The sequence below is a fragment of the Lepus europaeus genome, chromosome 5, assembly GCF_033115175.1.
Source record: "Lepus europaeus isolate LE1 chromosome 5, mLepTim1.pri, whole genome shotgun sequence".
NCBI classification, from domain to species: domain Eukaryota; kingdom Metazoa; phylum Chordata; class Mammalia; order Lagomorpha; family Leporidae; genus Lepus; species Lepus europaeus.
The window spans coordinates 45,353,900-45,366,482 of NC_084831.1; the positions used below are offsets into that span (position 1 = coordinate 45,353,900).

At 45.4% G+C, this 12,583-nt stretch overlaps 1 protein-coding gene and 1 pseudogene across 8 annotated transcripts in view; both read right to left on the bottom strand.

The window, feature by feature from the left end:
* Window positions 1-1,206: 1,206 nt before the first annotated feature.
* On the bottom strand, window positions 1,207-1,419 carry LOC133761390 (U2 spliceosomal RNA; annotated as a pseudogene).
* Window positions 1,420-4,117: 2,698 nt separating this feature from the next.
* The window catches only part of IFT25 (intraflagellar transport 25), a 29,701-nt gene continuing 21,235 nt past the window's right edge, over window positions 4,118-12,583 (bottom strand). For all 8 annotated transcript variants that reach the window (XM_062193350.1, XM_062193349.1, XM_062193347.1 and 5 more), the window contains 2 exons: window positions 6,309-6,349; window positions 4,118-4,309 (listed from right to left, as the gene is read on the bottom strand). In XM_062193350.1, the coding sequence (XP_062049334.1) occupies window positions 4,196-4,309; window positions 6,309-6,349 (155 nt within the window). In that variant the 3' untranslated portion in view covers window positions 4,118-4,195. The remainder of the gene's footprint in view (window positions 4,310-6,308; window positions 6,350-12,583) is intronic.

Here is a 12,583-nt window from a genome sequence, read left to right on the forward strand (position 1 = left end):
AATCTTATCTATGGAGTGATCTACTCCCCAGAACACCATCCTAGGCTCTAGCAGCAGGCATCACTGGCCGCAGTTTAACCTGCTATGCCACAACACCGGTTCCTTAGGTGGTGTGGGATTAAGTGGGTAGGAAGTTAGCTTGGGCTGGAACTCTGTTTTTTTAAACAAAATTTATTTATTTGAAAGAGTTATAGAGAGGGAGAGACAGAGATCTTCCATTCACTGGCTCACTCCCCAAATGGTGCCAGAGCAGGGGCTGGGCCAGGCCAAAGCCAGGAGCAAGCAGCTTTGTCTGGATCTCCCACATGGGTGTAGGAGCCTGAGCACTTGGGCTATTCCCAGGCATATTGGCAGGGAGCTGGAGAGGAAGTAGACCCAGCACCCGTATGAAATGCGGGCATCACAGGCCGTGGCTTTAACCTGCTACACCACAAAAACCACCTACAGCAGGGGCTCTTGTATCCCTGCATAATGATGCTGTCTCTTTGACTCTGTTTGGTATACTCACCTAAGATTTACTTTAGGGTTTGGTGCTGTGGCCTCTATCTTTTTTTTTTTTTTTGGACAGGCAGAGAGGACAGAGAGAGAGAGAGAGAGAGAGAGAAAGGTCTTCCTTTTCCGTTGGTTCACCCCCCAATGGCCGCTGAGGCCGGCATGCTGCAGCAGGCACACTGCGCTCATCCGAAGCCAGGAGCCAGGTGCTTCTCCTGGTCTCCCATGCGGGTGCAGGGCCCAAGGACTTGGGCCACCCTCCATTGCACTCCCGGGCCACAGCAGAGAGCTGGCCTGGAAGAGGGGCAACTGGGACAGAATCCAGGCCCTGACCAGGACTAGAACCCAGTGTGCCAGCACCGCAGGCAGAGGATTAGCCTATTGAGCCGCAGCGCCGGCCTAAACTTATCTTTTAACTGCATTTGCCATGACCTTTTTGGCAAAACCCAGTGATTTATATTCCATTATAAAGGATACTATGTGAGGCCATTGCTGTGGCATAGTAGGCTATGCCTCCACCTGCAGCACCTGCATCCCATGTGGGCACTGGTTTGAGTCCCGGCTTCTTCTCTTCCTATCTAGCCAATGGCCTGGGAAAGCAGTAGAAGATGGCCCAAGTCTTTGGGACCTTGCACCCACAGGGGAGGCCCATAAGAAGCTCCTGGCTTCAAATCGGCCCAGTTCCAGCTGTTGTGGCCATTTGGGGAGTGAACCAATGGATGGAAAACCTTTCTGTATGTCTCTCTCTATAACTCGGCCTCTCATAAAAATAAATAAAATCTTGAGAAAAAAAAAAAGGATGCTGTGTGACATCTGGGTATCTCATACTTTCTAATGTATAGCTGCACAGTAGTTTCTGGTTTCTCTGTCTTAAATTGATAAGAACAGATACTACACTTGATCTTAGCCAAAAGGCAGAGAAGCAATTCTCTGTCTTATATTATATAAACAATATTGCTACTAATCTTTATCTATTTTTCTGTGTCCCTTAACTGATTATTTCACTAAAATGTTTCTAGAAAATTCTGTTTAAAAGCCAAATACAAGTTTAAAACATTGATGCACACTGCCACACACTACCACTTAAAGACTCAATACCACAGTCAATTCACAAAGGCTCCTAGAAGATGAAGTCTTCAGAGGTGACCTCTGCAGAGGGGACTCACAGTTGCAAAATTTGTTAAAAATCTGCATGAATGAGTGATAAGCACAATAGTTTTCTTCTCTAATATTTATTTCGTTTAATGGGTATCTGGTTAAAAGATCATTAGTTTTACTTTTCAATCCATTCCTTTAAATAATTTTTAATTGGTTAACTTATGAAAAGCACTGTCATAGTCATTGGTCCATGGTGCATAATCCAAAAATATACATATTATTAGCTAATATTATTAAAACCACCTTAGCGTGGGGCTGGTGTTGTGCCATAGCAGGTTAAGCTGCAGCCTGCAATGCTGGCATCCAGTAGGGGAATGGGATCAAATCCCAGCTGCTCCACTTCCAACTCAGCTCCCTGCTAATGGCATGGGAAAAGCTGTGAAAGATGTCCCAAGTGTTTGGGCCTCTGCACCCACATGGGAGACCTGGAAGAAGCTCCTGGTTCCAATGTGGCCATCTGGAATGTGGACCAGAGGAAGATGATCTCTCTCTGTCTCTCCTTTGTGTGTAACTCTCACTTTCCAATAAATAAATCTTGAAACAAACCAACACCAAGACACCAAAACTCCTTGGGGCAGGGGTTGGGGCACAGTCAGTTGAGCCACTGCTTAGGGTACATGCATCCCATATCCGTGTGCAGGTTTGAGTTCCAGCTGCTCTGCTTCTGATGCAGCTCCCTGCAAGTGTGCCTGGGAAGGCAGAATGAGATAGATAGCCCAAGTGCCTGGAGACCAGGATGGAGTTTCAGCCTCCTGGCTTCAGCCTGGCCCAGCCCATGCCATTGCTGCCATTTTGGGGGTGTGAAACAGTATGGAAGATCTCCCTCCCTCCTTCTCTCTGTAACTCTGCCTTTCAAATAAACAAAAAATCTTAAAATAAGAAATCTTTTAATATTTCACAGTATCAAGAGATGGAGACACAAATGAATGAATAATGTTCAAACAGGTAGTGAAAACCTGTGTGCTGGACACTGAGCTAAATCCTAAGGCAACAGAATTCCCTGCATGTGTGGGGGCAAAAGACAATAAGCACAACTTACATGACAAATAAGAAAACCATGCATCACACAGCCAGCAGCAGGGCCAGAGCTGAGGGCAACCCCCTCCTAAGATACTTGCACTTGAAAGAAGGCTGCTCTCCACTCTCCTTTCCTAGCACCTGTGGGATTTCACTGAAGGGGGAAATAGTAGTCAGAAAAGGAAAGTAAGGTTTAAGAACTCTTTGGAAGCATGAAACACTTCCTCACGTCCCTAATCCAAAAAAAGGGGAGAGAACCAAAACAGCAGGATTAAATGTGTTTCTGTTGCTAGGGGGTGTTGGGGGGAAGGTGACCAGCTCCCGGGGAAGGGGCATTGGAGTAACTGAGGGCACCGAGGCTGCAGATCCCCGGGGAGCAGGAGCCACAGGGCAAGGGCCACAGGCACACAGCACAGAGCGGGCAGGGATCCATGGGAAGCCGTTGGAGAGGGAGACATGGGCCCAATGAGGACAAACCAGACTGAAATGACGCTGGGGTTCAGCAGTGAACACTCAGATGGAACAAAAAGGTGACGCCATGGGCACTGATCTATTGCTTGATATGTGGAATGGTTTTACAAGGAGAAGATGAGTTTTCACAGACTCGGAAAGCAAGCTGTGGTCAGCCATCCTAAGTTAGGTGTTATCACCACTACACTGACCAGTTGTTCTGCGTATCCACGGAAGGTGGAGAACAAGGACTGGAAGAAGATTCATGAGGCCTGTGTCAAAGAGGTCCATCTGGGGGACCCCTTCCTGTGAGCCTTCACACAGGGCCTCTCACACAAGCAAAGTGGCACTGCAGTTTAGGAATCTGGCAAAAAGAAAATCCTCAGCATTTCATTCCACTGAACATGAACACAACTGCTCTACAGTTACATGCCTTCCAAAAACCTGAAGTGGCTCTGTCACCTGAAAAGAACGGAAGGCATGTCAGCCCTGTGATGGCGCTGTGGTGCAGTCCTGGCTCATTCCGGGCTCCAGTCACACCACGCTATCCACCACCACCCGTAAGTGCAACTTACAAATGAGTACTTACCTTCACATCGTCTTCTTCTTTTCCTATAGCAACTGGGTGTGTTTCTTATTTTTTGCTATTTGACAGGCAGATCCAGCTCAGGTTCTATGACCTCATTGAGACCTTCCCATGAGCACTTTCTCTTATCTGAACTCTTACATGGTTTATGGTGTAGACTGCTCACTTAGTCCTTCGCGTTAATCAATCAAACTATCAATGCACTGAGATCTCATGAGCACCAAACGAGATGCTCTCCCCACAACATAAATGTTTTTTGTCAGTAATGAATAAATAAAAATGTATTTTATCAGTCAGATCTTCATGTACAGTGACTTCCTTGATAGCCTGCTGACTGATGAAATCTGAATCTCTTTGGCTAAAACACTGAAGGAAACATAAGTGAAATCTGAGACACATTGATACAAATCCTTTTAATAGAGTATATCAGTGACATCTTTGCGTTTAAATGGTAACAGTGTTAAAAATCATCAGAACATTGTGCTGTAATTACTAAGAAAGATTTGAGATGGCTACTCCCTCTGCAGAAATGCTGTGCACAGATGCAAAATGGTCAAAGGCTGATATAATAATGACCCTCAAGTAAGTGGCAGAGCACTCGCATGCCTGTGGGGAGAAATCAACAGGGATGCTTTTAGTGGTCCTGGTTACCCAAGAGCAAGCAGCGCGTTGAAGAAATAGTGAGGTCAGAACAATATTCCAGGCATGTAACATTCAGAAGCTAAGCCAGCTGCACATACGGTTGTTCGCCTGTAAATCAGCCCATATCAGTTTGGTGCAAAGCAGTAGGTATGGCTACAAGCTGCAACTGTACACTCACAATCCACTTTCACAAAGTGTCCTCCTAAAGCATTTTTTATGATAAGCTGTGTCCTTGGTTCAGGAGGCCTCAGAACATACTCCCTGAAGCATGGCTACACTTTCATATTTATATAACTTCTGTGGAAAGGATTTTGAATACATGAATATGTTTATACCCTATGCACCCAGTAGTTCTATCCTATGAAATTTAATTTTAGAAAATAATCAAAAAGGGGCCAGTGCTGTGGCGTAGTAGATGAAGCATCCACCTGCGGCACCGGCATACCACATGGGCATTGGTTCTTGTCCTGGTTGCTCCTTGTCTGATCCAGCTCCTTGCTGATGGCCTGGGAGGGCAGTAGAAGATGGCCCAAATGTTTGGGCCCCTGTACTTGTGTTGGGGACCTGGAGGAAGCTCCTGGCTTCAACCTAGCTCCAGTCTTTGAGGCCATTTGGGGAGTGAACCAGCAGATGGAAGACCTCTCTCTCTGTCTCTCCCTCTCTGTGTCTATAACTCTGCCTTTCAAGTAAATAAATAAATCTTTTAAAAAAGAAGAAAATAATAAAAAAAAAGCAAAAAGTTAAAAGTGTGGTAACCAGAACATACATAGAATGTCCCCTTTGAGAAAAAAGGAAATTATCTTAAATGTGTGTAAATAGGCAAATGTGATCTTGAAATTACACGTAGGAAGCTTCTGGCAGAACACTGAGTTAAAAATGACATGGAATTGTCCATACAGTGTTACTGCAAGCGTGTGATGCCTGTGCTCACGGCTGGAAGAGCGAAAACACAGTAAAGGCTACTGTGATGGGTGACAAATGGCTGATTCCCAGCTTCCCCTTCCTCTTTCGTGTTTTCCAAACTGCCTCGGATGCCTTCCCACAGCCTCAGTGAATCCTGGAAGGAACTGTCAGACCACGTGGAGGCTTACTAATCCTGACCCACTGCATAAGACAGAAGACAGTGGGAAGACACAATGTGGTCCTTTTTCTGGCTGCATTCGCCTCCCCAGTCATCGGGCAGACTGTGCTGGGAGAGAAGGGAATTCACGCGAGTCGGAAACATTCTATGGAATCTTTGGAAACGGCTTCCACATACGCTCCTGGGAAGATGTGAGGGGCAAGGTAGGGCGATAACCCTCATTTACACAAACCTTCACTAAAGAAACACCCGCTACCTAAAAAACCACACATTCAGTTGTTTTCCTTCTTTGTGTTTGTCTAAAAGCAGGGCCTGACAAGCCAGCAGGGACCGAGCAACTCCTGATGAAGCAGCAGCTTCCTCATCAGCGGCCATTCATTCCACTGGACAAGCAAAGCCCGATGGAATGCTGTCGAAAATACTTGTTCTCTTTCCACTTCATCTCTCTTTGGCTTATTTGTTGCTGATCCTATGCTCCAGTTCCCCTTATCTTAGTCTGCCTTGTCCTTTCACGCTTAAATTAACAGCCAATTCTGACATCTCGGCCTTTTTTGATTCCTGTTCTAAAAGGCCTACAGGATGAAATGAAAGAAAGCAAAGCAAATAAACACTGCAAAATAAATGAATGGGCAAAATAAACAAAAACCAAATGAATGAATAGTTTTATCCTTGCTGTCACCCTTCCAGGACAGATAAGAGCACCTAAGAACACATCAAACGGGAAATACCACTGAGCACCACCTCTGTCCTGTTGGGTCAGGAGCAGAACTCTGAGAGCACCAGGATGCTTGCTAACTCTGCGTCTGCGGAGACGGCTGTCAGGTACAGACACCTTGTGCTGGTCAGAGCTCATGCTCTTCTTTACACAGTGTGTTTACTCACCATAATCTCGTTCTGAAGCTGTCCCTCGGTGTGTGTGAATTCTAAAACACAAATTGAACAAAAAAAAAAGCTTAAAATACAGTGAAGACAGCTACTAAGATTTAGGTTCAGCAGAACATGACCTGTGGCAAATACCAAGTTAATACCAGATGTAAAGGAGTTATTAATTGGGGCAGGGGTTGAAATTTGATATAAACAGGGGCCGGCACCGTGGTACAGTAGGTTAATCCTCCGCCTGCAGCGCCGGCATCCCATATGGGCGCCGTTTCTAGTCCCAGTTGCTCCTCTTCCAGTCCAGCTCTCTGCTATGGCCTGGGATAGCAGTAGAAGATGGCCCAAGTGCTTGGGCCCCTGCATCCGCGTGGGAGACCAGGAAGAAGCACCCAGCTCCTGGCTTCGGATCGGCACAGCTCTGGCCACTATGGCCATTTAGGGAGTGAACCAACAGAAGGAAGACCTTTCTCTCTGTTTTTCTCTCACTGTCTGTAACTCTACCTGTCAAATAAATAAATAAAATCTTTAAAAAAAAATTTGATATAAACAGAGAGTTGATACAGAAGGTTAAAAAAAAGACAAACATTTCATAACCTATAAAATATCTTTGTCAGCAAAATGAAATGCAAATGTAAGTTACATTTAAGGAATATAAAGTAAGACATTTTTCAATCATGAAAATCCCTTTTATGGATGAAGTCACTAAGAGTAATTAGAGGCCTGAAAGGAGCCATTTCACCATCCCCACGAATGGCCACGAAGGCGCAGATCTCACAGTGCATTTTCACTGCGATGCAGAATTCTGAGCCCCATACATGGGATCTTTCCTGGCAGCGAGTTTTAAAAACCTTTACTTATATAATTGGAGGCCAGATTAATGTATTTGGCCATGAGTTAATATCAAGCATTCTTCTGGAAACATGAAATGTTTAATTGATACAACTATTGACATGACTAGATATCAATGTTATTTGTATCAAAGTGATTAATGTACATGATTTTAAAAGCCACTCAGTACAAAAGGGGAAGTCTCTGGGAAATGAGACTGTGTGTGACATGTTTCTGTTTCCTAACCCTCCTCTGAGATCACGAAGAACAGTAAACCCCTGCTTTACCCTCTCCTTTCTCCTCCAGTTCCTCTCTCTAGTGGGAAACAAGTTTTTTTTTTTAAGATTTTCTTATTTATTTGAAAGTCAGAATCACAGAGACAGAGGAAGAGAGAGAGAGAGAGAGAGATCCTCCATCCACTGTACCACTCCCCAAATGGTTGCAACAACCAGGGCTGGGCTAGACCCAATCCAAGAGCCAGGAGCTTCCACCAGGTCTCCCATGTGAGTATGGGGGACCAAGCACTTAGACCATCCTCTGTTGCTTTCCCAGGTGCATTAGCAGGAAGCTGGATGGGAAGTAGAGCAGCCAGGACTCAAACTGGTGCCTATATGGGATGCCAGTGTCACAGGTGGAGGCTTTACCTACTATGAACAGTGCTGATCCCGTGGGAAATGATTTCAATTCTTTAAGCTGTTTTCCCTAGAAAGTATGCTTATATTCCTTTTCTTCTTGGTCAACTTTTGATTGACATTATATTATGGCATATGAAAATTTAGGTTTCTTAAACCAATATTCTCTTCTTTCTCCTGTAACTTCTCCCTCCTTTTATCCTCTCAATTTTGAAATCAGTACTTGATAGTTATATGATTATGTCTACATAAATGTTACTCACAGCTGAAGTAACTATTAAGTTATGGTGACATTTTCTTTCTTATACAAATTCTCTACCAGAACTAAATAATAACCTATTTTTTATTTGCTTATTTTTCCCCTTTTTATTATTATTTTTTTTAGTGAGGAAAAAGTAGAAAATTTCCAGGATACATAGAAAAAGAGAGAGCACAGTAACATAGTTTTTTTTTTTTTTTTTTTAACATTTATCTTATTTATTTGAAAGACAGAGTTACAGAGAAAGAGGTCTTCCATTTGCTGGTTCACTCCCCAAATGGCCGCAACGGCTGGAGCTGAGCCGACCCGAAGCCAGGAGCCAGGTGCTTCTTCCGGGTCTCCCATGTGAGTGCAGGGGCCCAAAGACTTGGGCCATCTTCTACTGCTATCCCAGGCCATAGCAGAAAGCTGGATCAGAAAAGGAGCAACTGGGACTAGAAACGGTGCCCATAGGGGATGCCAGTGCTTCAGGCCAGGGCATCAACCCGTTACGGCACAGTGCCAGCCCCAACATAGTTTTGATAGATGATTTCATTTTTAACAAAATAGTTTAAAGATTTATTTGAGGTAGAGCAACAGAGAGAGAGAAAAAGAGAAATCTTCCATCCTCTGGTTCACTCGTCAAATGGCTGCAACAGCCAGGGCTGGAGCCAGGAACTCTGAGCTGGTCTCCCAAGACAGTGTCAGGAGTCCAAGTACTTAGGACATCTTCTATTGCCTTCCCAGGCATTTTAGCAGAGAGATGAACTGGAAGTAGAGCAGCTGGGACTTGAACCGGTGCTCCCATATGGGAGGCTGGCATTGTAAGCAGCCTAGCCCACTGCGTCACAATGCCAGGCCTTATAAAATATTTTAAAGCAAATATAAGACACTATGACACTTAACCTCTAAATATGTGACTTTCCATCTCTAAATAATAAAGATCGGCTGACGCTGTAGCTCAATAGGCTAATCCTCTGCCTGTGGTGCCGGCACACCAGGTTCTAGTCCCCGTTGGGGCGCCGGATTCTGTCCTGGTTGCCCTCTTCCAGGCCAGCTCTCTGCTGTGGCCAGGGAGTGCAGTGGAGGATGGCCCAAGTGCTCGGGCCCTGCGCCCGCATGGGAGACCAGGAGAAGCACCTGGCTCCTGCCTTCGGATCAACGCGGTGCGCCGGCCACAGCGCACCAGCCGCAGCGGCTATTGGGAGGGTGAACCAATGGAAAAGGAAGACCTTTCTGTCTCTCTCTCTCACTGTCTACTCTGCCTGTCAAATAAATAAATAAATAAAGATCATTTTTACATAACCACAACATCATTATTATACTAACATTTAAGTAATGCTTTAATATAATATAATTCCCAGTCCCTACTGTCCTCCTTCAAATGTCTTTTATAGTTGGCTAATTCAAATCAGAATTAAGTTTCTTTTAATCTTGAACTGCTTCCTCTCCCACAAACACATTTTTTTTTAATTTTTTTTTTTTTTTTGACAGGCAGAGTGGATAGTGAGAGAGAGAGACAGAGAGAAAGGTCTTCCTTTGCCATTGGTTCACCCTCCAATGGCTGCTGCGGCCAGCGCATCTCGCTGATCCGAAGCCAGGAGACAGGTGCTTCTCCTGGTCTCCCATGTGGGTGCAGGGCCCAAGCACTTGGGCCATCCTCCACTGCCTTCCCGGGCCACAGCAGAGAGCTGGCCTGGAAGAGGGGCAACCGGGATAGAATCCGGCACCCCAACCGGGACTAGAACCCGGTGTGCCGGCGCCGCAAGGCGGAGGATTAGCCTGTTAAGCCACGGCGCCGGCCACAAACACATTTTTTAAAGCCACTGACTTGTTGAAGAGACCAGGTCAGTTGTCCTGCAGCATGTCCCATTCTAGATTTTGTCATCTTGCCCCCTTGTGGTTTCATTTAATTTGTTCTATCCTCTATATTTCCTACAGATAGGAAATAAGAGCAAAAGGCTTGATTATACTCAGAATTTGAGGGCTTCATGAAATATCTGGTTATCTTTAGCTGTCTTTTGTTACTTATGAATAACAAACCATTTCAAAACTGTGCATGAAGGCCAGCGCTGTGGCTTAACAGGCTAATCCTCCACCTTGTGGCGCCGGCACACCAGGTTCTAGTCCTGGTTGGAGCGCTGGATTCTGTCCCGGTTGCCCCTCTTCCAGGCTAGCTCTCTGCTGTGGCCCAGGAGTGCAGTGGAGGATGGCCCAGGTCCTTGGGCCCTGCACCCACATGGGAGACCAGGAGAAAGCGCCTGGTTCCTGGCTTCGGATCGGCACGACGCGCCGGCCGCAGCGGCCATTGGAGGGTGAACCAACGGCAAAGGTGAAGACCTTTCACTCTGTCTCTCTCTCTCACTATCCACTCTGCCTGTCAAAAAAAAAACCAAAAACAAAACAAAAAAAAACAATTGTGCATGAACCAGGCGTCTGGACTGATAGATGTCAACAGGGAGACGAAGAGTGAACTGGCCTTTGTCAGAAGCCACAGATCTTTTTTCTGGGGCCATTCACTTTCTCCAAAGATAAATCCTCTAATTTCCTAGTTTATATTATGCTCTCAGTAGCTGTCATTAATAGCAGAAACTAGAGTAGGTTTCTACTTCCAATGCCTGTTTTCGATTCCCTGTCTCATTCACTCTCTGTACTATGCTTGGTTTCCTATGTAGTTGTTTGTCCCTGTGCATCTCTTGAACGTGGTGGTGGAGGTCTGTGGGAGAAAGGAGCAGTCCCTTAGCCTTGAGGGGTGGAAGAAGGTACCTAGAGCCCAACCACTATCTTATATAGAGATTCAAATCACCCTTGTTATCTGGGCCCTGCTCTACTCAAACTTTCCCTGGTACCTGTTGCCAATTTCCAGATCTTTCTGGGGTTCTGTGTGGCAAAATGGCATACTTCTCAATGATAGTCTCTTTGGCAGGCACTTAGGTGCAGTGCAATCAGCTACAGAAGTTACTACTCCTCAATCTGCTTTCCCTCCATTATAATATATGTTGATCTCTTGTATTTGCTTAAGTTTCCTGTTGTTTGTTTTTTCGTCCTTGTAGATTTATGACTTTGCTATTTTCATGGTATTTTAGGAGGGTGTTATGGAGTGAAGAGGACTTGTCTCCCTAAATTTGTGTAGATAGTCAAGCCCTGATTGATGGTTTAAGAGTGGAGACTTGATCTAAGTATGGCTTTTGGTAGGAGGGCCTGGCGGGAGGTCTTCGGGATACTGGGGCCTTGCCTTCATAAGGCAGTCCTCATGAGAGGGTTGGTTATCTAGCCACACGTGCTTCCCAGCTCATCACGTGCTCATCCCTCTGTCCCTGCCCCACCACTGCCAGCCTCCACCAGATGCCAGACCCATGGTGCTGCCCAACCCTGGGCTGTAAACCTCCAACTGTCAGCCACAAAACACCTCTTCCTTCCCAAGAAGCTCCTCTCAGGTAAGATGGTATGTGGCAAGCCCAGTTCTACACACCCAGAAGTGAGCTAAAAATAATAATAATAATAAGACACAGGCAAAAGAACTGGTTGGAATTAGCTAAATCCAACATGGCGCCAAACCTAGCCTCAAGGAGACCCTAACCCTCATTATACACTCATTATGTTGTGTTAGCGTAATAAAATCACTCCTCTCATGCATGACAGTTTATAATTGCCATGACAACCTATGGATGTGACCATGTAAAGAACAAAAAGGTGGATCCTGAGTTCCTGGAAGACGCCCTCTTCTTTCTAGATTTAAGATGAACAGTAACCCAGATGTTAACATCCCTTTGCCAAACCTCACAAAGGACAGCTGAAACAACACACAGGGCTGCCCTGTCTGTGGAGCTGCCTGCTATCCTTTGCCATTCTCTTTAATTAAAGGCCTTGCTTTCACTTTGCTCATTCAGGACTGACTGCCATCTCTCACTGAAGCCAAGACCTCTCGTGGCCATAGTGGCACACAGGATCCCTGGCTGTCCAGAATCACAGATATTTATTTATAATAACATAAAGCTGACAAATACAGAAAATCAGTACCAGCAGCAGGGCTGTTATTATTAACTGTACCTGAAGAAGTCTGGGAATCTTTAGAATTGGCTTATGGGAAAAGACTAGGAGAGTTTGGAAGAGCAGGCTAGAAAAGCCCTAGAATGCTGTAGGCAGAGTATTTCTTTCGGGTGACTATGGGGAGGGCCTGGAAGCCTGGAATGCTGGTAAAAATGTGGGTGGTAAATGCCAGGCTGATGAGTTTTCAGGCAGAAACGGGAATTGGACTAGAGGCCATCCTTGCTACATGGTGGCACAGAATCTGGCTTTTTTGTTCATGTTTCAAGATGCTATGGGAGGCTGAAATTAAAGCTGGTGGACTGGTTTGTTTGGTAGAGATGCAAAAACAGCAAACCTTATGCTGCAGCATTGATGTTAGTGGCTGCTGTTAGTTAAGTTTTATGATGAGAATCAGGAGCAAAATGAAACACAACATAATGATTTGGAAAATGTAAGGTTGGCGCTGTGGTGTAACAGGTGAAGCTGCCGCTTTTGACACCAGCATCCTACATCAGAGCTCCAGTTTGAGTCCCAGCTGCTCCGCTTCCATTCCA